Raw genomic sequence first — 27,264 nt, 5'->3', positions numbered from 1 at the left:
GGCTGGAAAAAGTAGATGGCTGAATTGTATAAATGCTTTGTGTAAGAGAGGTGGGGGTAGCATTTCTCTGAGGCTTGGGGAAGGGGTTCTTCTGTAAAAGAACATGTCCTGAGGAGAGGCTGCGAGCCAGCAGCTTTCTTGAAATGTAAAATTTAAACTTTCTTCAAGCAGGTAGGAGGCATTAACCTGTGGTTGCTCACAGGAATGCCCCTTTGCTTTTCCCCTGGAGTACAAAAGATTGTTTTTTTCATCCTTTGGAAATGATGAGAGGATGAAGGCCTGGGTTCCTGTTTAGCTCTGGTTGAATTTGGTGAGAAATCTTTGCAGGGCTCTGGGGATGCTGTTTTTCAAGGCAGAAGCACCACATTTGCAGCCCAATTGCTGGCCACTCCCTTCAAAAGAAGTCTACCTGAGGATAACTGAGGCAAGAATCAGGATGTTTGGGAGGTCATTAGTTCCCAGGGTTGAAAGCAACTTGAGGGCATCTTCTCAACCTAGAAATGACATACCATAGAGATGACGTTCTGCATACGTTCCTTTTATTGCTGGTGTTTATTTCCCCTGGGTACTACAAAGAAGAGAGCCATTGAATGTACTGCTGATTTGTTCAGGAAACAGGAAAATATGACTGAACACAGGTGATAGGATCTCAGACAGGCACTTTTTCACAAGACCATCTTCATCAGCAGGAACCCGGAGATGGTTGGGAAGAGGAGTCCAGTGATCTGAGGTCCGCCTGAAGCCTTGGGTCGGCAGCTGCCCTGTTTGAGAAACAAATCAGACCCTGTAACAGGGGAGGCCCGTCCTTGTTCCACTGCCAAACAAACATTCTTGGTGGCACAGACCTTCATGATGACATTGATGTGTTCTCCACCTGGAGATAGAAGACAAGGTGAACAGTCAAAGCAACCCTTCATTCCTTTGTACTGCATTGCAAGGATCATAAACATTAAAGAAGAATAGAATGGTATGTCATGCTGTGGAGAGTTTTCTGTTGGCACAGATTTCTAATTCTGTGTTTGTAGTCCAACTGCATTGTGATTTGGACGTTTCGTGCTATCAGGTTGAATTTTTTAATTTGCATAGAGGGTCCTAAGAGAGTGGCAAGTGATTAATGAAGACAACAAACAAATACATGAAATGAGAGGAATCAGAGGTCCACATAGCCCATCATCTGATTTCCCTCCATAGCTAACCAAATGTTCCCAGGAAGCCCAGGAGCAGGTCTTGAAGGCATCCTGTTACTGAGACCCTTCCCAGCTGCTCTTCTGCAGTAGACTGTCTTGAGTTATGGGACTTTGGTAATCATGAGTCATGACCTCTGTGCATTTAGTTAATACTGTTTTCAAAGCCATCTGAACTAGAGGCCTCTCCCCCCAAAAAAGATGCTTTCTCAGACCGGTGTTCAATCAAGTCCAGCATTCTGGTTTACACAGTGGCCAACTAGTTGTTCTGAAGGGCCACCCTCAGAGCACTGAGACAAGGCCTCTTGATGCTGCCTTCCAGCACTGGTGTTTAGAGGTTTATTGCCTTTGGATTTAGGGAAAGAAATGGTAGACTGGCTCATTGGCTCAGAGTGAAATCCAAATGCAAGAAGAAGAGGAGTTTGGATTTATACCCTGCCTTTCCTTCCTGTTAGGAGACTCAAGGTGGCTTACAAAATCCCTTTGTCTCCACACAACAGACACCTTGTGAGGTAGGCAGGGCTGAGAGAGTTCTGAAAGAACTGTGACATGCCCAGGGTCACCCAGCAGGAATGGAAGGGTGAGGAAACAAATCTACATCACCGGATAAGAGCCTGCCACTCATGTGGAGGAGTAGGGAATCAAACCCTGTTCATAAGATTAGAGTCCACCTGCACTTAACCCCCCCACCATGTGCAAATCCCATCTAATATCTTTCATTAGAACCAACCAAAATGACGCTGAGTAGCATGCAAGCTTCCAGGTTCATCAGGCTGGATGTTGCAAGGATTTTTCAAATCATAAAAGAGCAGGAGGAAGCTGATGTCTTAAGACCACCTTTGTCAGCAGCTACTGTAAAATGATTGAGGTGTGCAGAATCAAGATGGTGCTCAGGCCAGGTCGTACCAGGTCGTGGAATTCTGGCAGCAGGATGTTGTAAGCCACATTGGGGCCCCATCCCTTCCCTCAGGGCAGGTGGGCTATGACTAATGACTCTCTTCCCCCACCCTTTCCCTCTGCCTTCTTCCCCGAGCGAGCAAGTCATACCCAGATGATGGCCCCCTGTCTCATCCTCCCTCCCTTCCTTCTCCCAGGGCGGATGGGCCTCAAGCAGATGATGACTGCCCTCCCCCTCCCCTTCCTTATCCCTCACCTCAGGGTGGGTGAACCCTCACCAGATGGTGGGCCCTCTTTACCCTCTTCTCCCTCCCCCTTCTGCTCCTCCCAATGGAAATACAATGCAACCATGGTATTCAAATAATACGTAGACAAATACTACGGCACAAACCTCTGCCCATGGGGGGGGAAAAAGAACTTCTCAATTTCATTCACGGCATGAGCAATCAGACCTACCAATACGTGCAGATGAGACAATCTTGAAGCAATGATTCTGATCTCCAGTACAAGCGACAATGTCGGAAACACAACTTTCACCAGGAGAGAAGCAGCCAGGGCACTGGATTCCATTTGGTTTAGTTGCCACTGGCATCACTGGAGGCAGGACAAAAAGGCAGTCAGAGAGAGGAGGGGGGAAATGGAACTAGACATGCAGACATGTTGTTAGATCCGTTGAAATCGGAGAACTTTCCTTCTCTGGCTTTGTGTCTCCATCTTGGTTCAACATGCCAAATCTTAGGGCAGAACAAGGCATAGGATTCCATTATTCTTTTCACACTACGGACAACACAGCTCCCTGCGTTTTGGCAGGTAGTCACTGTTCGGGAAGGATAGAACAGTTCAAGTAGGAAGCTGAAGAAGGCCTCCTCTCTCTCCCCACCTACAGCAACATTCCTCTTTTAAACTGCCCAGTCCCAGCAGCTGATCAGAATTTTTTTTTTTTAAAAAAAAATGATGACTGGAAAAGGAATCATGGATCTTTATGTAAAATGTTGATCCACCCCAAAAACAACCCTCTCATTTATAGAAAAGCTTTTTATTAGGAAGTGCCCTGTGGCAAAGAGTGGTGAGCTGCTGTACTGCAGTCCAAACTCTGCTTACAACCTGAGTTTGATCCCAATGGATGGTGGTTTCAGGTAGCTGGCTCAGCCTTCCATCCTTCCAAGGTCAGTAACATGAGTACCTGACTTTTACATGCTTACTGCTCTCTCAACTGAACACTTCGAACTGGCATGACAAAATAAGCAACATTGGGCCCCCATCCCTTCCCCCAGGGTGGGTGGAGAGTCATTAGTCATCTCTCTTCCCCCTCCTTTTCCCTCTGCCTTCTTCCCCGAGTGAGCGAGTCATAACAGATGATGGCCCCCTCCTCTGAGGAAATTCTCTGAGGGCTGCGATGCAGTCATTCAAATTATGTCACGGTTGCTGTACCGAGCTTACTCCTGAGTAATGCGTGCCTGGTTTTCTTAACTGTAACCGCAGTATTCAGGGAATCTAGGGTGCCTGGCCCCTCCCTCCCGTCCCTTGCATGTCGCCCCTCACTCTCTTCCCTCCCTCACTTCTCTTCCCTTGCATGCCACCCCTCCCTCCCTTCCCTTTTCCTCCGCTAGGGTGGGTGGGTCATATCAAGATGCTGGGGCCCCTGCCTCCCCTCCCTTGCATGCCACCCCTCCCTTTCTCCCCTCTCTCACTTCTCTTCCCTTGCATGCCTCCCCCTCCGCCCCTTTCCTTTCTCTCCCGCTCTTCCCTTGCATGCCACCCCTCCCTCTCTCTCCCTTCCCTCTCCCTCGTGTGTTTGTGTGTGTATGTGTTTCACTACCACTCGAGTTACTGCCTATGTATTGTTTTCACTGCTCATATCTGGCCATCTGATTGAACATTCTAAGCAGCATGAACATTCTAAGGGTGACAGTTACACGCAGGCAGCTGCATGTCCTTCACCATGGAACGCCAGGAAAAAGGCGTTTTACCTGGGCCAGGTGTGAAATTTCAGGTATGTGAACATCTAAAAACACTCTCGCCTCGCTGACTATAGTGGCTGGGAATTTTCAGAGGAATTGGCCCAGCAGTTACTGAGGTATACTGTCATTAACAAAAACACTGTTAGCTTTTTATATATAGATAGATAGATAAAGGATTGCAATAAATATTTACTGTGAATCTAACCTCTCTTCAATTACATGTCCTTATTCTCTCTAGACTAAATGCCCTCCCCTCTGTGGTCCCCTCAGGGAGATATGCAGGAACACCTTATCAAGAACCCTTTGGAAATCAAAGTACTGAATCTGTCCCACATTATCTCTTCTCTGTGATCTTTATGTCAATTTGCATGACTCCACTAGTCATTCACACCTTGTGGATTGTTCGCCTTACATCACTGATATGGTTGTGAAGTTCTTGTCAATCGCTGTGAGGTTACGTAATCACCTGTTACCTCATTTTTCATTGTGATTTTATTTTTTTATTGCATGGTGTCATTATGCCAAGAAAGATCTGATTGATCGATCAACCAATTGATATTCACTTTTCTCATCCCAGGAATGCTGCTGCTGATCAGTGGACAGAAGTGTCCAGGTGTGCTAGATCATCCACCTGAGATGCAGCCTCCATTGAAGAAAGAACCCCATAGAATGAACTTCATTAAAAAATGTATCCAAGGACAAAGTGAGAATGGAGGCAGGGTGAGGGAATGGAAGAACAAAGTTAAATAAAAAGGCACACTTACACTTAGGAACTTCTATTGCGCACGACTCCTCGATGCAACAGCTGGAATACGACCGTATGATTCTTCCATGTCCGAAATTCATGGACTTCCCAGGATTCATGCAGACATCAGAAGATTCACAGTCTTTTGCTACTGTCAGAACCGTGATGTTTTCTGCAGAGGCCATAGAAGGCAAGAGGTTTCTTTCATGACTGGCAAAAGGATTGTCACTGGGGCAGGTGGGACAGGGTGGAATGTAGGACTTAGGGATTGCAAGCATTCCTCAAGAGAATTTTCTCATGGATGGGCAGAGGGGTTGTTCCCAAGGGCAAAATTGGCCAATCTCCTATAGCAATGAATGACAATTGATCACTTCTGGAGGAGCACAACATCGCTGGGCAGTGGTGGGGGCCAAAGTCTTCTCCTTGTGTCCCCTGCCCTTACACTGTAAGAATCGACCCACATTACCTTAGAACCCAACAGAAGGCGAAACATTCCTGATCATTAGGGTATCAAATGAGGAGGCAGGGGCACATTTGATGGAAAACTTTACACAATGGCCACAATCCCACATGCCCTTGCCTGGGAGAAAGTCCTATGGAACTGAATGGGATTTACAGAAGAACAGACTTGCTTTAGGATAGGGTATCATCCCCATTTTGTAAATCGATCATGTGTGTGGATTCAAATTGCCTGAGGAATAACATCATAAAGAGATCAACATGGGACCAGTTACCGGAACTGGGCAGGGAATAAGATAGTTGTAATGAAAAGAGCTCCATCTGATGAATGAAACTTTAGATCCATCCAACTAAAGGTAGCTCATTTCTCACTTCTGAGGACTCCGACTTCATTCTTCAGCATTAAAGGAGAGTAGCTGAACTTGTGGAAGGTTAATCTGACCACCAACACTATTTTCCTATTATTTCTAAACCATTAGCCGATGTGGATGTTTTACAAGAGAAGGTGCTTCCAGGTGAACTGTTAATTTTATTCAATGGAGAATTGGGTCTGGGGGCACACTTGGGAACAGTGTGATGCCTGAGAAAGTTGCACTTGACTCTTGAATCGTCCCAATGGCACTGCAAATGGAGATTCTACCGGCTTCGCAAAGGAGCAAGACTGATACAAATTGGGGCTCATGAAACCACAGATGGTCTGAACTAGACTGTACAGAATGTGAAGGAATCCTCCCTGGTCCATCTTCCAAGTAAACTTCCTTGCCTGGACTTACTCCCCCATCCTGACTTGGTTCATCCTCCCTCATACCCACCTAGAGTATTCTCAATTGTGATGATAGCACAGGTGGCACTCCTCTCGTGGCAGCGTTGTCTCGCACCACTGCAGGTGCTGCCTGGGCTAGAACAAACTTCACACTCCAGAAAAGAGCCTGGAGACAGCAAAGAAACAACAACATGTAGTACATCCTTTTTCTCTCTTCTGCTTTAATTTCACAACCTCATTGTGGAGGTAGGCTAGGCCAAGAGGGAAGTGGCTGTCCCCAGGTCACTCATTGTGTTCAGGGCATGGTGGGGATTTGAACATGGGTCTCCCTGCTCCTAGTTACTCACTCTAATCATCACACCACACTGGCTATCCTCCTGCATAGTCTCTGCACTGAATGCTTTGCTTATCTCATTGCATTCTAGTGTCTTCCCTCAACCTGGCTAAATTTCCTGCTTCTCATTTTAAGGGGGGAGGGCCCCCCCTCTCTATTACAAAGATTTGGCATTTTCTTGTGTAATATAATAACATAATAATAAGCCTTTATTTGGCATAACAATAATCATAACACAATAAAAAACCTGAGATAAAAGGTATACAAATACAAAGGTTTAAGATAGAATATAAATTATTGATTGTGGATCACCTCCAGTAAAAATTGTGCTACCAATTCACAAGTTTCATTGTCAGAATTGTCCAGAAGGAAAGGAAGTCTACCTGATTCTCCCATTTCACTAGGTATCCTAGAAAGAATATTGGAATATTTTGATCTGATATTAGCAGATTTCGGGCAGCAAAGCAGTTGATGTGCCAATGTTTCAATTTGTTGTTCACCACAAGAGCATACCCTTTCGCTCATTTCCAAGTTGTTAAATCTACCACGCAATAAAGCGGAGGGGAAAACCTTGAAGTGAGCAAGTGTGAGGGCTCTTCTCTGCATTGGATTAGTCAAAAAATACAAATAGGGAGCCATCCTGTTTTGATATAGGGGTATTGAAAGATGTAAGGGTGAACAAGTTTTCATAGCAGCCCTAAATAAATTAATCCATTCAATTTCACAGCCTCATTTGTGGAGGTAAGGCTAGGCCAAGAGGGAAGTGGCTGTCCCCAGGTCACTCACTGTGTTCAGGGCATGGTGGGGATTTGAACATGGGTCTCCCTGCTCCTAGTTACTCACTCTAATCATCACACCACACTGGCTATCCTCCTGCATAGTCTCTGCACTGAATGCTTTGCTTATCTCATTGCATTCTAGTGTCTTCCCTCAACATGGCTAAATTTCCTGCTTCTCATTTTTTGGGGGAGGCCCCCCCCCCTCTATTACAAAGATTTGGCATTTTCTTGCGTAATATGATGCCTAAGAGGCATTGCTATCTCTCTTACCACTGCTAGTTTTTCTTGGTAGTAGTGAGGGGTTTCTTCCAATGTAATGCTGGAGCTTCCCAGGTCAAACACAGATTTGTGATATGGGGCTCCAAAGCAGGGCTTGGGGCCTGCATGCAGTGTTTGCAGTTTGGTTCCATTTTCTCTGCCACACATAATAACAATATTCGTTGTTCGCTAATCGTAATAAATAAGCAAACAAATGGTTGGTTTCCTTGTTGCTGCTGTGTCAGTACACATTGGTGATGTATCCTGGAGGGTTGTGTGGTTTTTGTGTTCAGACATGTGGCTAATGGCTGGAGTTGTGATGTGCTGGTGATTTGGGGATGCAAAAATCATGAGGATCCGTGTTTTTCAAGCAGGTTTTTTCATTAATATTTTAAAAACGTTTCTGATAACATCATCTAGTTTTGTGTACCTCTTTTATTGTTCTTATTTAAGTACTAACTGTATGAATAAACAACCTTTCGGTGTATTTTTTTATATACACTTAGAATGGTCTTTAGGGCAGCAGACTGGTCATTAATTTATTTGAATCCCACCAGTGGAATTTCAGAACCGGTTGTCAAATCATTTGAATCTCATTACTGATCTGGCCCAAGAAAAGTCACCAGTAAACTTCTCCAATGAGCCACTGACCAGCCTTCAATGGCTTGCCTTACCTGTAGCAAGAAGCAGAGAGAAGAGGAAAAGTCTTGGGAGAATCTGCATGATGGTGTACAGTCTGAGTGCTGATCTAAAAGGTCTCTCTGATGAGGCAGTTTCTCTGGATCTGTAACAACATCCAATGTGGTAACTTGTCACGGGGCACTGGCGGACCTGCCTAGGGACAAAGGGTACCCTTTGTCCCCGGGCACACCAGTTTTTGTCACGTGTTTGGTCACGTGGGGGCGCCAGCAAGCCTTTGCAGCGAAACAGTAGATCTTTGCAGAGAAAGCAGTGGACCAGATTGTTTTCCTGTTTCCTGCCTTAGCCCCACCCACTTTGGACGGTGGCCCACTGGGCCAGTTCCACCTCTCAGCCCAAGCAAGCAAGCAAGCCACCTGAGCAGGACGGGGAGCTCCGCCTCCCTTTGCCCCAGCATGCTTGCCTCCTCTCCTGCTGACTGCCCAGGCAGCAGCACAGAAGGGAAGGAAAGAGCAGGCCTGGGAGGAAGCAGCAGCAGGCAGGCAGCACAGGCACGTGGGGAAAGAAGCGGGCTCCGGCTTTTGCCTCCAAATCCTGCTGCCAGCAGCCCATGGCCCTCGCAGCCGCCTCGTCACAGGAGGAGAGAGAGAGGCCCTGCCCATCGCCCCCCCCTCTTCCCTCCTTGCCCCAAGAGCCACCGCTGCTCAGTGGCTTGAAAAAAATTTTTTTTAAAAACCCTCCTGGGACGAGACTCCCGAGTCCCAATCTCCCTCCATGGCTGGCACACTGCAGCTTGAAAAAGTAAAAAAGTTAAAGGGGGGGGGGGGTTGCAAGATTTCCTCTCCCTAAGCAGCTTGGAAAAAAAAAAACCAAACCGGAGACGTCAGGATACTCTCTGCTGCAGCATGAGGCTTGAAAAGGTGTTGTTTTTTTAAAAGGAAGGGGGAAACCCAAGATCTCTGCCGGATGCAAAGCAGCTTGAAAAAGTTTTTTAAAGGAGGAACAAAATGAGATCCCAATTCCCAAATACCCCCACCCAAAGGAAAATAGAAAAAAACCCGCCCCTGGGATTCTCTTCCCTTACCCCCTGGGGTTGCCTCCCCCCCCTTGCATTTCTGCCTCTGTTGGGGAGGGGGCTCTGTTGTGATGGGGGAAGCAGGAAAGATGTGTGGGAGTAAAGGAAAAGGACCTTTCGCCCACCTTGATTTTCCTGCACCTAGATCCTCCTTACAGGAGAGAAAGGAGGGGGAGGGGGAGGCATTACAAACTGCTTAACCAACAGACTGTCTCCCTCTGAAGGAGCCCAGTCCTTGGATCAGCAAGCATCAGCAAAGACAGGTTCCCTCTGCATAGGTTGAGATAAAATTCTTTAGTTTTAAAAACTAAAGAATCCTACCCCAAGAATCCCCTCTCCCCCCCAATACTAGTATTTACCCTGCATTGCCGAATGTGCTTGGCAGCCTCTCTGATGTTGGGGGGGCAGCAAAGGTGTGGGGGAGGAAAGGAAAGGAACTTTTAGCCACCTTACAAGAGAGAATGTGATTGGGGGTAGAGAGCCATTCCAAATCTTCTTGTTCTGTTTGTTTGAGTTGGCTTCAGGTCTGATTCCATTGTTTTGTAAATTTGTGGCCAGCCCAGAAGGACAGAGGAGGAGGGAACAAACTAAATCAAACCGCTATTTGGATCTTTCCAGAGAGGTTTGTTCCTTTTAAGTATATGAGAGCTGAAAACAGGCATTCCTGCCTTTTGCAGCGAAGGCCAACGGGGGTGGGGTGGGATCCAGAGGTGGGATCCAGCAGGTTCTCACCAGTTCCCGAGAGTGGGTTACTAATTATTTGTGTGTGCCGAGAGGGGGTTACTAGTTGGGTCTGCTTTTCCATCTCAACACCCTCGCCTCCGCAAGAGGCATACTGCCTTTGAACGTGAAGGTTCCATGTAGCAATTGCGACTAATAATGTAACTCCCTGAACTGGGTTAATCCCTTTCAGGTACTGCAATTCATTGATTCTCAGCCTTTCGTACCTTTTATCTCACCAGTCTATATCAAAGAACCTGTGTGTTTCACCATTGCTGTGTTCAGATTTGTGAGTTGGGGCATTTTCTATAATGTGATGATGATTTAGAAATGACCTGGTGCAAAAAAATTTTTGGGGGTCATGGTGGGGTGACTGCCCATGGGAAGGGCATCCAACTCAGGTTTTGCCCAGGGCTCAGGTTTGCCTAGGTACGCCTCTGCCCCCTTTGCTGAGGGGGAGCTGGCGAGGGAACCTGTTACTAAAAATTTTGGATCCCACCACTGGTGGGATCTCTTTATATTATTCAATTATTCTTAAAACTAAAATCCTTAATAAAAAGGATGTAAAATCTTAGCTAAGGTATAACTCAGTAGACTTAAAACTAATTTCTGAACTATGTGTTCACATTACTTCAGAACTTTTCTTATTGCAAGGAAAATTTACCATTGACATCTTATTTTACAAAACAAAATTTATTTTGTATTGTCAAAGGCTTCCTGGTTGGATTCAACTGGCTGTTGTGGGTTTTCCGGACTGTGTGGCCATGGTCTGGTAGATCTTGTTCCTAATGTTTCACCTGCATCTGTGGCTGGCATCTTCAGAGAGAGAAGTGTGTTACACACTGCGCCCAGTATTGTGGTTTCATAATTTTACCTTCTTCTGTTAGTTTAGGTTTGAAATTTCTATATAGGTGTCACCCAGTTTGTCCCCCCACCCCTGCTTTGTGGCTAGGCTGTTACTTGCTAACTTGCTTTGGTTCTACTTTTAAGTTTGTTGTCTTAGCTTTTTTAAAAAGAAAACAACCTTTTCTTTAGAAGTGGTTTGTTTTCCTGTAGTTCTTGCTGTGCCCTGGGCAGATCTGTGGGTCTCCCCACTTCAGTTTTTTTTTTGGGGGGGGGGGGGTTGTGTTTCTGCAGCTGTGGTGTAGTGCTGTGTGGATTTGGTAGGAGATTCAGGGCTTGCAAATGTGCCCCCCCCTTGATGTGCGTAGTTCATTAGGTGTTGTTGTAGAGTGGCTTCATTTTAAAAGGGAGGTGTGTGGAAGGCAGTAGGGAAAGGTGTGTGTGCCTCTGTTCTTCTGGAGGGGAAAATGCTGCTATTTCTCCTCTATTTGAAGCAGAGAGGTGTGGGATTGGGTGAGGCTTGCTGTTATGCCAAGCTGTCTCTGTGGTAGAGATTTCAATGGCAGTGCTCTGCTGGGGGTCTTGCTCTGCGTAGAGGCACCAAATTTACTTCAGGGCTGCTGCTGAGTGTCCTGAAAGGAACCAGTCAACTTTGCTGAAGTTTGCTTTGGAGGGGCAAATGCTATGGGGGCACCCAGTTGAAGGTGAAGCTGCTGCCCACAGAATGAGTGCCCAGACATCCAAACTTCAGCAAAGCTGGCTGGTTCTATCTCTACAATGGAATAGTTCTGAACTGAGCTTCTTAGATAATCTGGGGTGCCTTCTTAGTGTCATAGATGAGTTTCTTACCTTCTAGGCTTTAAACATATTTCAGAGGAAAAAGCAGTTGTTCAAGGTTATTCCAAGACTATGTTTTCTAAGTTAAGTTATTTTCAGAAGACTGTGAGTTCATGTCAGTAAGTGCCTTTGTCAGTATTAAAATCCAATGTGTGCAACTACTGTGGAAAACATGACTTGAAATTTGTCCCTGTCCTCTCCCTCTCTCTCTTCCTCCCAGCACTGTGCTGTGTTTCCAATGCTGGGGTCAATTGGGGGTGCTGGATATAACAGCGTAAACGTTTTCACAGCAGTGATAAAACATTTTGAAAGCATTTTGAAAAAATTGCCTAAATGTTTGATTTCTGCTGAGTGGTATGGACTATTGCTGCGTTGAGGCATGTTCTATAATGTGATGGCGATTAGAAATGACCTGGTGCAAAAAAATCATTGTTTGGTCGTGATGGGGGAGGGTGGCCGCCCATGGGGGGGGGGCGCCAAACTCAAGTTTTGTCCCCGGGCTACAGTTTGCCTAGGTACGCCCCTGGCTGCAACATAGCAAGGCACAGGCAATGACATCAATATTAATCTGAGATCTAATGATCTGTGCAGCTGACTAGAAACTCCTCAAGTTGGAACAGACATATACACACAGAGCACCAGAATTCCTCAAGGGAAAACCTGATTTTTCACTGATAGGCTTATCTCCTACCACCTCCTGCTAGAGATGCCCACAACTCATCTTGGAAACAATAGAACAGCAACAGACTACCAGACTGAAAACAAGGAGGCTGTAGTTCCCATAGAAAACACAAACCTTAGAAAGTAGCAGGGCCAATAAAGATATACTGGCAATAAAGCCTGTTGGATGAGAAAGTGCAACAGGCTCTAGAAAACTGTGGTTTATTTTTTATTTTAACTGTCAACTGTCAGCATAGTGTACAAAACAAGATCACCAATATAAAAACAACCATTGACTTAAAACAACCGTTGACTTAAAAACCAAAATACTACAATATCAGAACTGATACATTACACATATCCTAGCCTGATTTAGCTGCATCTTAAACAACCTTACCAATACAAATACGGATACAGACTTTCAGGGCAGACTGTAAGTTTGTCTATCCCCACATTTAAGTAGTTATCACTTAGAGGATTATGTGATGGGGGTGGGGGCGCTATGACCCAGCAGTGTCCCAATTTTTCCTATATTTATCTAAAAGAAGGCAAAACTGAGCAACAGTACCTGTAATATTGTGGTCCCTACCCAGGAACAGGTATTCCAGTTTATAGTAATTATTCCTTTAGGCAATCTAGCTAGCAAAGGGCCTATGGTTTCATTATGGACCTTGTTGTAAAAGTGACATCTGGGAAACATAAACTCAGATGTGTCAGCTTTGCAAAGGGCAGGGGAGACAACAAGTCATTCCCTTCCCCGTTTGCAAAGCTGGATCCAGGGGTGGGTGCCTACGAAGTTGGGGCGAGTTCTCCATAGGCACCCCTAGCTTTTTTCTTCTCCCTCTTTTTCTCTGCCTTTGTCTCCATCCTGCCACCCCTTCTCTTAATCTTCTCTTTTTGCCCCACTACCTCAACTCTGTTTCTACCTTCCTACCCCAGCTCTCCATCTGTACCACTACCCCAGATCTCTTTTTAACTTTCTGCTCTGCTACCCCAGCTCTCCCATTCTCTCTGTTTCTACCCCACCTCCATCCCAGCTTTCTCTTTCTGTCACTTATTCCAGCTCTCTTTCTCTCTCCTGCCCCAACTCTCTCTTATCTATCTTTCTGCCACCCTACCCTAGTTCTTTCTTTTTCTTTCTGCCCTTCCTTGGCTTGTGGTTGCTCTTCAGACCTTCACCCCATGGCCTTCTGGGAGGTGACAACTCTGAAGGTAAAGTGAAGGACTGTGGAAGTTATAGTTCAATTGATCCCTTTTTGCTGGGAAAAGGGTGCCCTCTGGACATCTCCAAGAGTCCTTCGTTTTTTCTGGTTCATCATCAGAACATACTGTTCAATTATATATACAGATAATAAGGGCTCAGTGTATACCCTTTTCAGGATAAAAATGACACCAGATTTGAACATTCATCTGCCATTTCCTGGACCGTCTTTGTCTAGAATGCTCTGTTTGGGGACAGAATTAGTGCCTTGGGGACAGAATTAGATAGGCACCAGGACCCAAATGGAGCATTCTAGAACACAGATGGTCCAGGAAATGGCGGATGAATTCTCAAATCTGGTGCCATCTTTATCCTGAAAAGGCTATAGATCTGGACCTTTTGGGAGCAAGGTCTATGCTGCCTGGGAACTGTCCTGGGTACTGATTGTGTTGCCATTCTCTGATCCCTGACTGCTCTTCTGTATTTTTTTCATGTTGAATACTGTTCTGCTTATTGCATGGTTTACTCTTGACCTCTGGATCACTTTTTGGATGAACCCCAAAAATGGATTTCCTAGAGATTATTTTCACCTGGGTTAAGCCCTATTTAAGCCACATTTAAGCAAAATATTCTACCTGCTTCATGCCTAGGGTAAACTATTAATCTTTTTAAAAAGCATTATGCAGAGTTTTGAATTAGTTAGATAAATATCTAAACATATGGCTGGTTGAAGAGTGAATCATTTCCTGGCATTATTTGAAATGCCAATAAACAAAAGGCAAAGATTGTAAAGTCAGAAACTGGTTATGAGGAAATCAACACAAGCCATAATTTGTATTAATAAATGTGATAGTTCAGAAAATCAGGTAGCAGGCTGAGTAATAGGATCAGACAGATTAATTTGTTGTGGGATGTAATTAATAACATCTAAGCCATCTGGACCATACTGCTACCTTTAACAGATGTCTCAGTTGTTGAAAAGAACATCCAATAAAATGAGGACTGTGATATTAGTTATTTGCCAACCTATTAAAGTTTGAGACATTTCTGTTTTACTCTAAAGTCATGTAATGATACATAGTTGCTAATGTTATTATCATCATTAATCTTTTCATTCCTGATAAAGAAGTCGGATTCACCATTTCAGGCGAGGGTTGAGAGTGTTCTGGACAATCATATAAAGATTGAAAGAAAGAAACGCATCTGATGGGCGGGATGCATGATGACAAGGAAAATGCCAGTTTATTAGTGCCACCAGAAGCTAGTTTCCAAAATAGGGACTGGTTTTTGCTCTTCGCTGCCTTAGTTAGATTGGACTATAATTTTTTTAGTGTACATTTTCTTATGGTGAGAGATAGGCTTCATATTTGGTCTCCTTACCAGACTTCAGCATTTGTTTGCAGCCTGATGTCAGAAATGCAGGTGTGGTTGAACCAATGTTTAGGTCATGGTCTAAGTTTCGCAGGTCCTTTCTCTACGTTGATGAACAGACAGGATTTTAATTCTTGAGTCAGGACTTCATAGATTTATAAGGGGTCATTCTGACAGTCAGGATTTTATATCACTCTGCAATCAATACTTAGCTTTTCAGTTGTGAGGATTCCCTTTACCTTGTCATCAAGCCTTGAAGACCATTTTACCCTAACACCCGTTTGCTCTAGAGCTGTCAACTCTAAGGGGCAAATGTTATTGAACTGATACAATTCGTCTTCTATGACCAAATGTTTAAAAAGGGGGAAATGATCCCCCTCCAGAAAAGGAAGAAGCTGAAGGTTACTGACTGCATTAGCAAGACTTCATCTGCCAGCATGTAGTTAATAGTACTAGATTTTGCCCCTGCCATATAAGTGTATTCCCCTAGAACAGTGGTGGCGAACCTTTGGCACTCCAGATGTTATGGACTACAATTCCCGTCAGCCTCTGCTGTAGTAATGCACTGCTGACCCAGCAGCACCGTGGTAGAACGTTGGCACACCAGCGGACCTACGGCCTTCTGGTCGCACCGCACCCCCACTCCTCATCCCCCTATGAGTCACGGGTCATGAACTATCTGGCTCACAGTCACTAGGTGTCTCAGACAAAGGGACAATGGGCCCCTGCCCCCAGGTGAGGATTAGACCCAGACGCTGATGCTCCTCTCCGCACGTAGCAGCCAGGTGAGATCATGCATCACATGATGATCTCCAGGTCTCCCGGTCTCCCGCTCATCTCCCTACCCACCTCCTTTACACGCCCACAAGGAAACCCTAATAAAAGGTGCGAGAGACCAGCACAGGGGAGAGTTGTCAGGATCACGAAATCCCGCGCTTCCTGTTGCTGACGCTCTCCGCCAGATGAAACCTCCTCCGCGTCTCGCCTATTCCTTAGCGACGACCCTGCAGGGTTAACTACACTCTGCCAGGATGGTCAATTGGCTATGCTGGAAGGGGCTGATGGGAATTGTAGTCCATAACATCTGGAGTGCCAAAGGTTCGCCACCACGGCCCTAGAACCATGGTGGCGAGCCTATGGAGCTCCAGATGTTCATAGACTACAATTGACCATGCTGTCAGGGACTGATGGGAATTGTAGTCCATGAACATCTAGAGGGCCATAGGTTTGCCACCACTGCCCTAGAAGGTTCGCCATCAATGGCTCCATTTAGCAGGACTTGGTCTATGTGCAAGAAGCCTTAAACAGGTCCCTGCAAGGTTAAAGGATTTGCCTATGTAGCATTGCAAATGCCCACAGCATCATTTATATCAGATCCTCAGCAACTACATTTGCAGTGTTAGTATGCCAGCACAATACTCACCTAGGCTGGAGATCCCTGATGTCCTCCAGGACTTATATAGCAGCTATTTTTAAGGAGAAGCCAGGCACAGCCAGTCCTGCACAAGTTCATTTTTCTTGCCTGCTTGCATCACATTTTAATCAGGCCTCAAATAAAGGATGCTCAGGCAAAACTGAAAACGAATCTATAGCTCTGTTAACACATACCAGCAGGATTCCATGGCACTCATTTGTGTCAGTTTCCTTTTGTGACTCATGAAATAAACCCCGCGTCATGGGTAACTGCATGTGACAAAACACAATGTGAGCAGACAAAATTTTCATTCTTCTTGTTATCACAGTACAACTCCATGTATGAAAAGGCATATATGTGACTTTCCATTAATGTGCTTTGATTTTGTGTGTCACCTTTGAAGATCAGAATATATGAAAGAGTAACCAACGTTGTGTGAAATATTGTGGATTGAAAACTGCACAAAGCTGTCAAACTCTGTTTGCAAAGAACATTGTCTGACAAAGTAGGTTGCTAAGCAACCTCAGCACAGGATCAGCCATTTACGAATTGACTGGGAAAACAAAAAACATCAAAGTTAGGGAGTATTCCCAAAATGCTTCAGTTTAATCCAGAATACTTCAGTCTGGCCACTAACCCTGGACACATTTGCCCTGAACATTTTTTTTCCAGGAGCAGTTATCTGTGAATTATCTCAGTAGTTACCATTTGTTTCAGTCTGAATGCATTTTAGGTAAAGGGAGTCCCCTGTACAAGCACCAGGTCATTACTGACCCATGAGGTGATGTCACATTTACTAGGCAAACCCTGTTTATGGGGAGATTTGCAATTGCTTTCCCCAGTTATCTACACTGTACCCCCATCAAGCTGAATACTAATTTTACCAACCTCAGAAGGTGGAAGGCAGAGTCAATCTTAAACCATCTATCTGAAATCAAATTCCATCCAGATCAAACTAGGGCTCATTCCGCACATGCAGAATAATACACTTTCAAACTGCTTTCAATGCTCTTTGAGGCTGTGTGGAATGGCAAAATCCACTTGCAAACAGTTGTGAAAGTGGTTTGAAAACGCATTCTTTTGCGTGTGCGGAAGGGGCCAAAGGCTTTGAATGCAGTACTGCAGCTTACCACTCTGTACCATAGGGCTCTTTCTATGGATTTTAGTAGTTCTTTATACCATTCCTTCTCAGTTACTCCCCGTTTTAAGAATGGATTCTCCTTCTGATGACAATTATAGAATAATACAGTTCATTCTTTGGGTGAGTGATATGGGAAAGGTAAAGATGTTAAACTCCGTGTACCTGGAAATGAAACAATGGGCATCTCTGTACTGGAGATCCATTGTTCTAACTTGTGCCACTAAGAATGAAACATTTTTAAATCCTACTGCCATGGTCCTGAGCAAAATATTAATTTACGTTATTAGAATCTCACTCTCCTTTTAACAAAATTATTAGTTTTTTTCATACAAACACCATACATTACAAAACAATGCATGGTAGAGCACACCGTTGTGCAACCTATTTGTCAGTGATTCCGGCAGATTATAAATGAAGCTAGCAATAAAGCCCATTGTGCAAAACAATGCAACAGGCTCTAGAAAACTGTTGGTGGCAGGGTAGCAGGGATTTCTCCACATCAGTCATCAACACTGAAAGATTTCTTTGTATAATGTTTTTTGTAAAGGTTTTGTCAGAATTGGGAAGTAATTTGCCATGCTCTGGTCCATGGACAATTTGAACTTTTACATCTGCAAAGCATCAGACTCTTGACAATGCAACATAAAGCTGTCCGTGGCTGAAGACTGGTACAGGAATGTAGAATTCTACTTTCTGCAGTGTTTGACCTTGAGATTTATCAGTGGTCATAGTAAAGGCAAGCTTTGCAGGAAATTGTTGTCTTCTTAAGGTAAATGGAAAGCTTTCTGCCGGCTGGAAAAGGTAACTGAGAGGGCCACAGGGGGGAGGGCCGCAGGGGGGGCGGAAAACATGGAGTGCGCCCAGGTGCACTCCTGCCCAGCTACGCTTCTGCTGTACCCACTATGCCATCTCACATAGTAGTATACAGCTTCTTTTGTTAGGTGTGGGGAAAGGTTCTAGACTCTGGACAAGAACTCTGGATCAACTTGACCATTTAAGATGGAAGTTGATGGAGACTTTCTGAGCCAGCGTGGTGTAGTGGTTATGAGCAGGTGGATTCTAATCCGGAGAACTGGGTTTGATTCCCCACTCCATCTGAATGGCAGAGGCTTATCTGGTGAACCAGATGTGTTTCCACACTCCTTCATTCCTGCTGGGTGACCTTGGGCTAGTCCAGGGGTCGGGAACACTTTGACATTTGGACCCATTTTCCACGGGAAAGAAAACACATAGAGCCACAAATACTTTTCGACATTTAAAATGAAAATAACACTGCGTATTTTGTTTGTTTTTTACCTTTACTATAGTGTGTTGTTTACCTTTACTATAGTGTGTTGCTTGAAGAATCCATGAGCCAGCACTGCTTTTCTCTCCCCTCCAACCTATGCGCTCCCCTTTCGAACGGGGACCATGCAGCTGCGGCCCAGCCTGAGCTGGGCGCCTCTTTTCTCTCCCCTCCTGCAGGAGAGGGGATCCCACGCGCTCCCCATTGGAACAGGGAGCGCGCAGCAGCGCCCCAGCCTGAGCTGGGTGCCTCTTTTCTCTCCCTCCCCTGTAGGGGAGGGGATCCCACGCGCTCCCCATTGGAACGGGGAGGCAGGCAGCCCCAGCCTGAGCTGTGCGCCTCTTTTGATCCCTGGGCGCCTCTTTTCTCTCCCCTCCCAGGGGAGGGGATCCCACGCGCGCAGCAGCATCCCAGCCTGAGCTGGGCGCCTCTTTTCTCTCCCCTCCCTGCAGGGGAGGGGATCCCACAGGCGTGCAGCAGCGTCCCAGCCTGAGCTGGGCGCCTCTTTTCGGAGGGGATCCCACGCGCGCGCAGCAGCGTCCCAGCGCGCGCAGCAGCGCCCCAGCCTGAGCTGGGCGCCTCTTTTGATCCCTGGGCGCCTCTTTTCTCTCCCCTCCCCTGCAGGGGAGGGGATCCCACACGCTCCCCATTGGAACGGGGAGCGCGCAGCAGCGTCCCAGCCTCAGCTGGGTGCCTCTTTTGATCCCACGCGCTCCCGGTTAGAACGGGGAGCGCGCAGCAGCGGCACGGCCTGAGCCGGGCCCCGCTTTTCTCTTTTCTCCCCTGCAGAAAGGGGCAGCCACGCCGGGAGCCGCACCACAAGCGGCGAAGAGCCGTTTGCGGCTTGGGAGCCGCGGGTTCCCGACCTCTGGGCTAGTCACAGTTCTTCGGAATTCTCTCAGACCCAGCTACCTCACAAGGTGTCTGTTGTGGGGAGAGGAAGGGAAAGGAGCTTGTAAGCCACCTTGAGTCTCCTTATAGGAGAGAAAGGTGGGGTAAAAAACCCAAACTCTTCTTCTACTACTCAGCGCATTCTTTCCAGTCACATGGCCCAGTCCCTGAATCACTCATGCTTCTGCCTGTGATGTTACTCATACATCTGTTACTTCTACATCACTCTTTTCCAAGAAATTTCACATACTGAAAAAAGAGATAAGAACATAAGAATTGCTCCACTGAACAGAAAGTACAGTTTTAAATCAGAAATTAAATGAACATATTTCACAAGATATGAAACCATACCAAAAAAAACCCCCGAGATAAACTATGTTGAATGCTAGCCAATCAATCAAATATAGGAAAGAAGGAAGAAAGTTAAAATAGCCTAGGAGGAGCAAGCCAAACTGAGGGGATTCTTCAATGCTACAAACAAGTGCTTTGAACACTGCTGAGCTCAGATCACTAGCAACACTAGGAAGGGTGCAGGGTCACGTTGCCACCATTCAAAAAAGGGCTGTAAGAGGAGGCAGTGAATGAATGGACACCCATTGTGGGTACAACTGGTCCAGACTGAGTTGAGTAGTCTATGCAGCACTAGCAGAGCTACTGAGAAGAAGAAGAAGAGTTTGGATTTATATCCCCCCTTTCTCTCCTGCAGGAAACTCAAAGGGGTTTACAATCTCCTTGCTCTTCCCCCCTCACAACAAACACCCTGGGAGGTGGGTGGGGCTGAGAGAGCTTCGACTACTAGCCTAAGGTCACCCAGCTGGCGTGTGTGGGAGTGTACAGGCTAATCTGAATTCTCCAGATAAGCCTCCACAACTCAAGCAGCAGAGCTGGGAATCAAACCCAGTTCCTCCAGATCAGAGTGCACCTGCTCTTAGCCACTGCTCTTAGCCACTAAGCCACTGACTGTCCTTGCCTTTGGGTGCCACCAGGTCTCCACGGTAGAGGTCCACTGAGAAATTTCCTTGTAAGCTAAATGGCTACTTTGTATTTAATTAAAATTTAAAAATATAATTTGTCAGAAACTTTTACTGCAGAAGAAAAAATGCTGGGTTTAGAATAGGACATACCAGTTGAAGTCATGGCAACGGAAGCACAGCATCAACACAGATAAATTTCAACATAGACCTATCTGTGGATAATTACATCCAAAGACTGGAGCCATGAACAGATCAAACAGATCCTTCTACAAATCTGAGATTTGCAGACAAGTCTGCAATCTTAAAATAAATACATTGAGGGATAAAATCCTCAAAATGATAAACACAGCTCCTGTAGCTTTAAGAAATTAATGCCTTCAGCGGCCATTGCTGGGCAACCAGAATACCATTGCCAGCCTCCAAGATTTGGTTTCCACCAGTAAAATGTGGGTGGGGAGTATGGGTCCATTTCAGGGCTCTTCTGAGTCACTGGGGCAAGCATGGCAACATGCTACCATGCAATTTTCATGACACCAAGACCTGTCTGCTTGCTACTGTTTACACCTGTTCAACATCAGCCACCCCACAACAGCATGTGGGGTACAGTGATCAGTGTTTCAGATTAGGATCTGGGAGACCAGGTTCAAATTCCCACTCTGCCATGGAAACTCACTGTGTAACTTTGGACTAGTCACACACTTTCAGCCTAGGCTACCTCACAAGGCTGTTATGAGTAAATAGGGAAGAGCAGTTTTGGGTCCCCAAACTAGTGTGAGAAGAGGACTAGAGGGGAAATCAAAATGTTCCCCACAAGTCCTTCCAGATTCCCCATCATACAATTGGTCAAGCACAGCTAGCACCTTGCAACTGGACTGTCACCACATAACTTATCTATAGTTTTCCAGGAGGCAAGGAAGCAGGAAAAGGGGAAAGGTTATGGGGGTTTTCAGGGAAGTGAAAGAGGAAATACTGGGTGCGGGGAAAATAAGATGCCTCCCAAAAGGCCTCGTGGGATCCTTGATTATCTGTATCTCTTGTTCTGAAAACAGGATTTGAGTTTTCTCTACAGAATTTGTATTTCCTAGATGAAAATCTGGATTTTCAAAAGAGAACAAATGCACAAGGGTCATCTGAGAAGTGGCACAGGGTTTAGAGGGAAATTTTACAGTCGCCAACTCTTCACTGAAGCTTACGCTTGATGAATTATATAATATATTGTTAACCCAAGCAGTGTCATATAACAGATAGCCCAGAAATCCTAGCTAAGTAGGCAGGGTATGATGGTAGATCCTATTCCCCACCCCTAGATAAATGATGGAATCTGAGCTTCTGATGAGAGAATTCACACCTGAATTCTGTCCATCTGTACTAGAAACCATTGCCCAAATTTCCATGCACTGTTGCCAGTGAGAAGCAATGGACTGTTCAGTGTCAAGGGACAGGTACTCTGCATATGGTGGTCACTCTTTTCTATATTGCTATTTCACATATTCCAGGGCCCCTAGGCAAAGGCTGGGGGAGCCAATGTTCAGAGGAATTTTGGAAGCAGGATGATTTCGAAAGCCCTCGCTTCAATTGTTCTCTTTCACCTTGCATCACTCTTTCATGCCTATTTCTTCATTTTTATCACTAACCCCAGCATCCTCTGGGGAAAACCATTTTCGGAACTACAATCAAAAGTTAAAAAAAAACCTTCTGTAAACTTCCCCCAAAAGAAGTGTCAGAATCAGGCTATTTTAAGACTAGGTACTAGAAGTAACCAACAGTAATTCACTTCTGGTAAAAAAATTAAGAAATCTGAGAAGATAATACAAGGCAGAATAAGCTCCAGATTTGGATAAGAGATATCCTGTTCAAATCTCCATTCAGTGCCAACAAAACTATGCCTGTATTGCTACATGGTATTTGTACAATGGAGCCTGAGGGGTGAACAATCCTTGGATGGACAATCACAGTTGTCATCATAAGACTAAGATGAAAATCATAGAACGAGCATAAAGGAAACTAGTGGGGCCTCTCAGAATATATCAGATCCACCTGTTTTCTTTGGGGGGGGGCAGGGAATGCAGAGTCAACGCTTAGGGAGTTTTTTCCTTGGCTGTGATACAATAATAAAGGAAAGAAGCACACTTGGATTCCATTGTTACTTCAAGCCAGAGTATCTGACCAGGTGTTGGAGCTATTGTGACCCCTTTCCCTTCCTTCCTAAATGTATAATGTACGTGGGGGGAGTTTCTTCTCACCCCCCCCCTCGGGTTAGATCCAGCCAGTTTTGCTACTGAAGTGCCCAGTTAGCTTCCCTATTATTTATTTATTTATTTATTTATTTATTTATTTATTTATTTATTTATTTATTTATTAGGTTTATAGACCGCCCTCCCCCGAAGGGCTCAGGGCGGTGAACACACACAGATAGAGCACAATAACAATTTAAACCACAACATCAATAAATACAGGCTCTAATAATTAAAAATAAACCCTATCTCATCTTAAAAGCAGCATTAAAATTGGTATTAAAACAAGAATGGCATTTACTATCAGTTCCTCTAATCCCAGAAAGAGGGGAGAGACAGTAGAATCCACTTGATGTTGTATAGGGAGGGGGCCCCCATCAACGGCTAGCCTCCCCAAAGGCCCGGCGGAACAGCTCCGTCTTACAGGCCCTGCGGAACTCGATGAGATCACGCAGGGCCCGGACTGTTGGTGGAAGGGCGTTCCACCAGGCCGGGGCCAGGGCTGTAAAGGCCCTGGCCCGGGTGGAGGCCAGCCGTATCATTGAGGGGCCAGGGATCACCAGTAAGTTGGCCTCTGCTGAACGCAGAGATCCATTTGGGACGTATGGGGTAAGATGGTCCCGCAGGTACAGAGGTCCCAGGCTGCGCAAGGCCTTAAAGGTTAGCACCAACACCTTGAAAATGATTCGGTATTCAATCGGTAACCAGTGCAAGCGGCAAAGCACAGGTGTAATGTGTTCTCTAATGGCACCGCCCGTGAGCATACGGGCCGCTGCATTCTGGACCATTTTCAGTCTCCGAATCAAACGCAAGGGAAGGCCCGCGTAGAGTGAGTTGCAATAATCCAGCCTGGAGGTGACCGTTGCATGGACCACAGTGGTCAGATCAGCTTGGGAGTGGAAGGGAGCCAGCCGTCGGGCCTGTCGAAGATGGTAAAACGTGACCCGGGTTATATGGGCCACCTGGGTCTCCATAGAAAGAGACGAATCCAGGTGGACCCCCAGGTCACGGACAGAGGGGGCTGGTGCCAATATAGCCCCCTCCCACACCGGCGGCTGGAAATCTCCCCCCTCCCCCTCACGTCTCAACCAGAGGATCTCCGTCTTCGATGGATTCAGCTTCAGCCTGCTCTGTTTCAACCAACCAGCCACAGCCTCCAAACAATGCTGGAGAGCTGCAGGGGCGGCAGCTGCTCCCCCCTCCATCAACAGAATGAGCTGAGTGTCATCAGCATACTGATGACACGTCAGCCCAAAGCTCCGCACCAACTGAGCAAGGGGTCGCATATAGATGTTAAATAATAGCGGGGACAACAAAGCTCCCTGGGGAACACCACAATGAAGTGAGCACCTTCGGGATGCTTGGTCCCCACACCACACTTGCTGAGTCCGGTCCCGGAGAAACGAGGCAATCCACTTAAGGACAGTGCCCCGCACCCTGCAAGCGGCCAGGCGGTGGGTCAAAGGTCGTGATCGACCACATCAAATGCTGCCGATCCGCCTCGGTCTAGTTGTAAGCGGAGCAAATCTGTGACGGCAACGAGAACAGTCTCCGTCCCGTGCCCAGCACGGAAACCGGACTGAAAGGGATCAAAAGCCGATGTGTCCTCCAGGAAACCCCGAAGCTGCTCCAGCACCACTCTCTCAATTACCTTCCCCAGAAACGAAAGATTCGAGACGAGGCGGTAATTGGCCAGATCTCCAGGATCTAACGATGGTCTTTTCAAGAGTGGGCGGACCACCGCCCTTATACCCCATGGGTTTTGCCCAAGCAGGTGCTGTGATCCTGGCCTGTTTGGGGATCAAAGAGGACCCCCCCCCCATCCTTTTCACCAGTAGAAAAATTAGTTGGATGATGGATCCAACCCTGTATCGTTCCATAGGACAATTAATACTTCATGCACCTGCCACTGGCGGCAAAGAGTTGAAAGAACAATAATGTTGCTAGCAGAAATATGCTATTTTCTTATGCTATATTTCATAGAATTGCTTCAGTACACTTGTAATTTATGAAAATGTAAAGGATCCCTGTCACCTTTGAAAGACTCTACAGCTGTGATCTTGTGGCAGTTTTAAATTAGAAATACACAGAAGATTTCATGGCCCTGCTTATATATTATATTTCCCTCCTCAGCTATTTCCTACGTTTGGGTGACTTTGCATGGTGTTTCCTGTACAGGAATGCAGAATGACATCCTGAAAAACCAGATCAGACTGGAACATTAGAAAAATGCTGCTGGCTTAGAAGTATGTCAAAGTTCTTTAGGGATTAAGCGCTTTAAAAAAATGAAAATCAGAAAAGTAGACTGCAAAGCTGACTAAGGGTTTTGCAATTCAGCCAGATGTCCTCATTTACGTCATACAATTAGACAGGGATATTCAAGCAATTTGCATACATGGGTAGCATAATGACTGGGCAAATTTCTTATTACACTTTCTAATGGGTGCATTGCTGTGATCTCTGAGGTTTTAAATGAAAGCAAAAGGGGAGAAAAGGGGAGAAAAAGGGTGGCTTCATGAAAATTCCCCGATCTGCTTGCATTATGTCTAATTGAAGCAGAGAAACCAACAATGCGTAAAGCAGCCATGCAACAAGAGCAAAAAGTCCTGTTTCTTCATGCAAAAATATTTTTCAGCATCTTACCAAGCTGATCAGTCATAATCTAAGTGGTAATTACCCACTGGTACCACAAGTATGATCCTGTGACTTCATTTATGATCTTCTGACCCAGTCCAAGGGAACTCCTTCCTGCAATGAGATCGCTATGAAAATTATTTTGTGGCCTATTTTTTCCCTTTTCCCCTACACCACATTAATTGCATGTTAATAATTAATAATGGGGTACCATCAAGACACAACCAACTCACAGTGACCCCAGCACCCTGGGGTTTTCAAGGCAAGAGATGAGCACAGGTGGTTTGCCATTGCTTTCCTCCATGCAGCAACCCAGTCTTCATTGTTGGTCTCCCATCTGAGTGCTGACCGTGGCCAGTTCTGTGTTGGTTCCCAGGTCCAACAAGATCATATTAGTCAGGGCTATTCAGGCTGCTATTTTCTCAAGACAGTACAATCATATGCAAACAAGCTTATGCTGTTTATGCTATGAAAAACACTTTGAATAATAACTCTATTAGGGCAATCCTTTTGGAAATTTTCATTTTGATTTGTTGTTCATTGACATTAGCATTTATTGTATAGAACTTTGCAAAGCACAACCCTTTCAAAATCATTCAGCAAAAATGTTGTAAATAATCTTTATTTATTGAATTAGGTACTTATAGGTCTCCAAGAACCAGGCATTTTGGATTTCCCCAATGGGGACCTAAAATAGCTTACAAAATTGTTGTCCTCTGTTCCATTTTATCTTCACAACACTATTAAGTAGGCTAGGCTGAGAAAGAGTGCGAGCTTTCATGGCAGAGTGTAGAGATCTGAACATAGGGCTCTCAGATGAGAGGAGCACACATACTGAATGGGGGATATACTTCTGGGTAACCCTGTTGTGAACAAGAACAAGATCAATTGGCCATGGTGTCAGGGGCAGATGGGAATTGTAGTCAATGAACATCTGGGGAGCCGCAGGTTGCAGACCTTTGATCTAGGGAAACAAGATCTAGGGTGGACAGTAAGCTGAATGTAAGCAGTAAGTGTGATGCAGCAGCAAAAAAGGCTAATACGGTCTTGGAGTGTATCAACAGGAACATAATATTCTAATTGCAAGATGTCATAGTCCCCCAGTACACCATATTCCTCAGGCCACACCTGGACTACTGTGTGCAGTTCTGGAGGTCTCACTTCAAAAATGATGGGGATACAATAGAGCAGGTACAGAGGAGAGCAACGAGGATAATCAGGGGCTTGGAAACCAAGCCCTGCAGAGAAAGGCTGAGGTACTTGGGAATGTTTAACCTGGGAAAGAAGAGGCTGACAGCAGGGGATATAAAGTATTTGAAAGGTTGATACTTAGAGGAGGACAGGAGGCTGTTCCTGTTGGTATGGGGATAAATTATAGGTGAAAGGTACCAATTGGACATTAGGAAGATTTTTTTTACAGTAAAAGTGGTTTAGCAGTGAAATTGGCTGCCAAGGGAGGTGATGAGCTCCTCCTCTCTTGCAGTCTTCAAGCAATGGCTGAATGAAAACTTGTCAGAGATGCTCTAGGCTGGTCCTACATCTAGCAGGTGGTTGGACTACATGGCCTGTATAGCCCCTTCCAACTTCCAATTTCCAGGTGGGACCTGAAATTATGCTGGAGTTAGTCCCTTGCAGTCCCTTGCAGAAAATGCCAGCTTTGAAGGGCAGACTATATTATACCATGGATGCTAGAAGAAATTATTCTAGGAGCCATCAATGTGACTAGAAGCTGAGTCCCAGATGAGTCCAATGCAAGCAGTGGTAGGGGTTGGGGTATTTCCTCCCCCCCCCCCCCAGTTTGAGGCCCAGGACAGTTGCCCCTGTTGCCTGTTGGCTAAAATGGTAACAACAACCATATGGGAAAGAGCGAATTATAAAACAAAATAAATCAATAAAGCTGGAGTTCATATGCATCTTTTGTAAATTGAAAATTTACTGTATGTATCAAGGGTCAATTGTCACTAG

The 27,264-nt window shown here is 45.6% G+C and overlaps 1 protein-coding gene across 2 annotated transcripts in view; it reads right to left on the bottom strand.

Annotated features, from left to right (window-relative positions):
• Window positions 1-522: 522 nt before the first annotated feature.
• TOMM7 (translocase of outer mitochondrial membrane 7) overlaps window positions 523-27,264 on the bottom strand; it is a 51,614-nt gene continuing 24,872 nt past the window's right edge. For both annotated transcript variants that reach the window (XM_048510821.1, XM_048510820.1), the window contains exons 3-7: window positions 8,055-8,164; window positions 6,059-6,175; window positions 4,807-4,959; window positions 2,538-2,675; window positions 523-874 (exon numbers count right to left, since the gene is read on the bottom strand). In XM_048510821.1, the coding sequence (XP_048366778.1) occupies window positions 666-874; window positions 2,538-2,675; window positions 4,807-4,959; window positions 6,059-6,175; window positions 8,055-8,164 (727 nt within the window). In that variant the 3' untranslated portion in view covers window positions 523-665. The remainder of the gene's footprint in view (window positions 875-2,537; window positions 2,676-4,806; window positions 4,960-6,058; window positions 6,176-8,054; window positions 8,165-27,264) is intronic.

This window comes from Sphaerodactylus townsendi, linkage group LG11 (genome assembly GCF_021028975.2).
Source record: "Sphaerodactylus townsendi isolate TG3544 linkage group LG11, MPM_Stown_v2.3, whole genome shotgun sequence".
Classification (NCBI taxonomy): Eukaryota; Metazoa; Chordata; class Lepidosauria; order Squamata; family Sphaerodactylidae; genus Sphaerodactylus; species Sphaerodactylus townsendi.
Note: the sequence above shows the minus strand (reverse complement) of the source record. Positions and strands in the feature narration are given on the sequence as shown.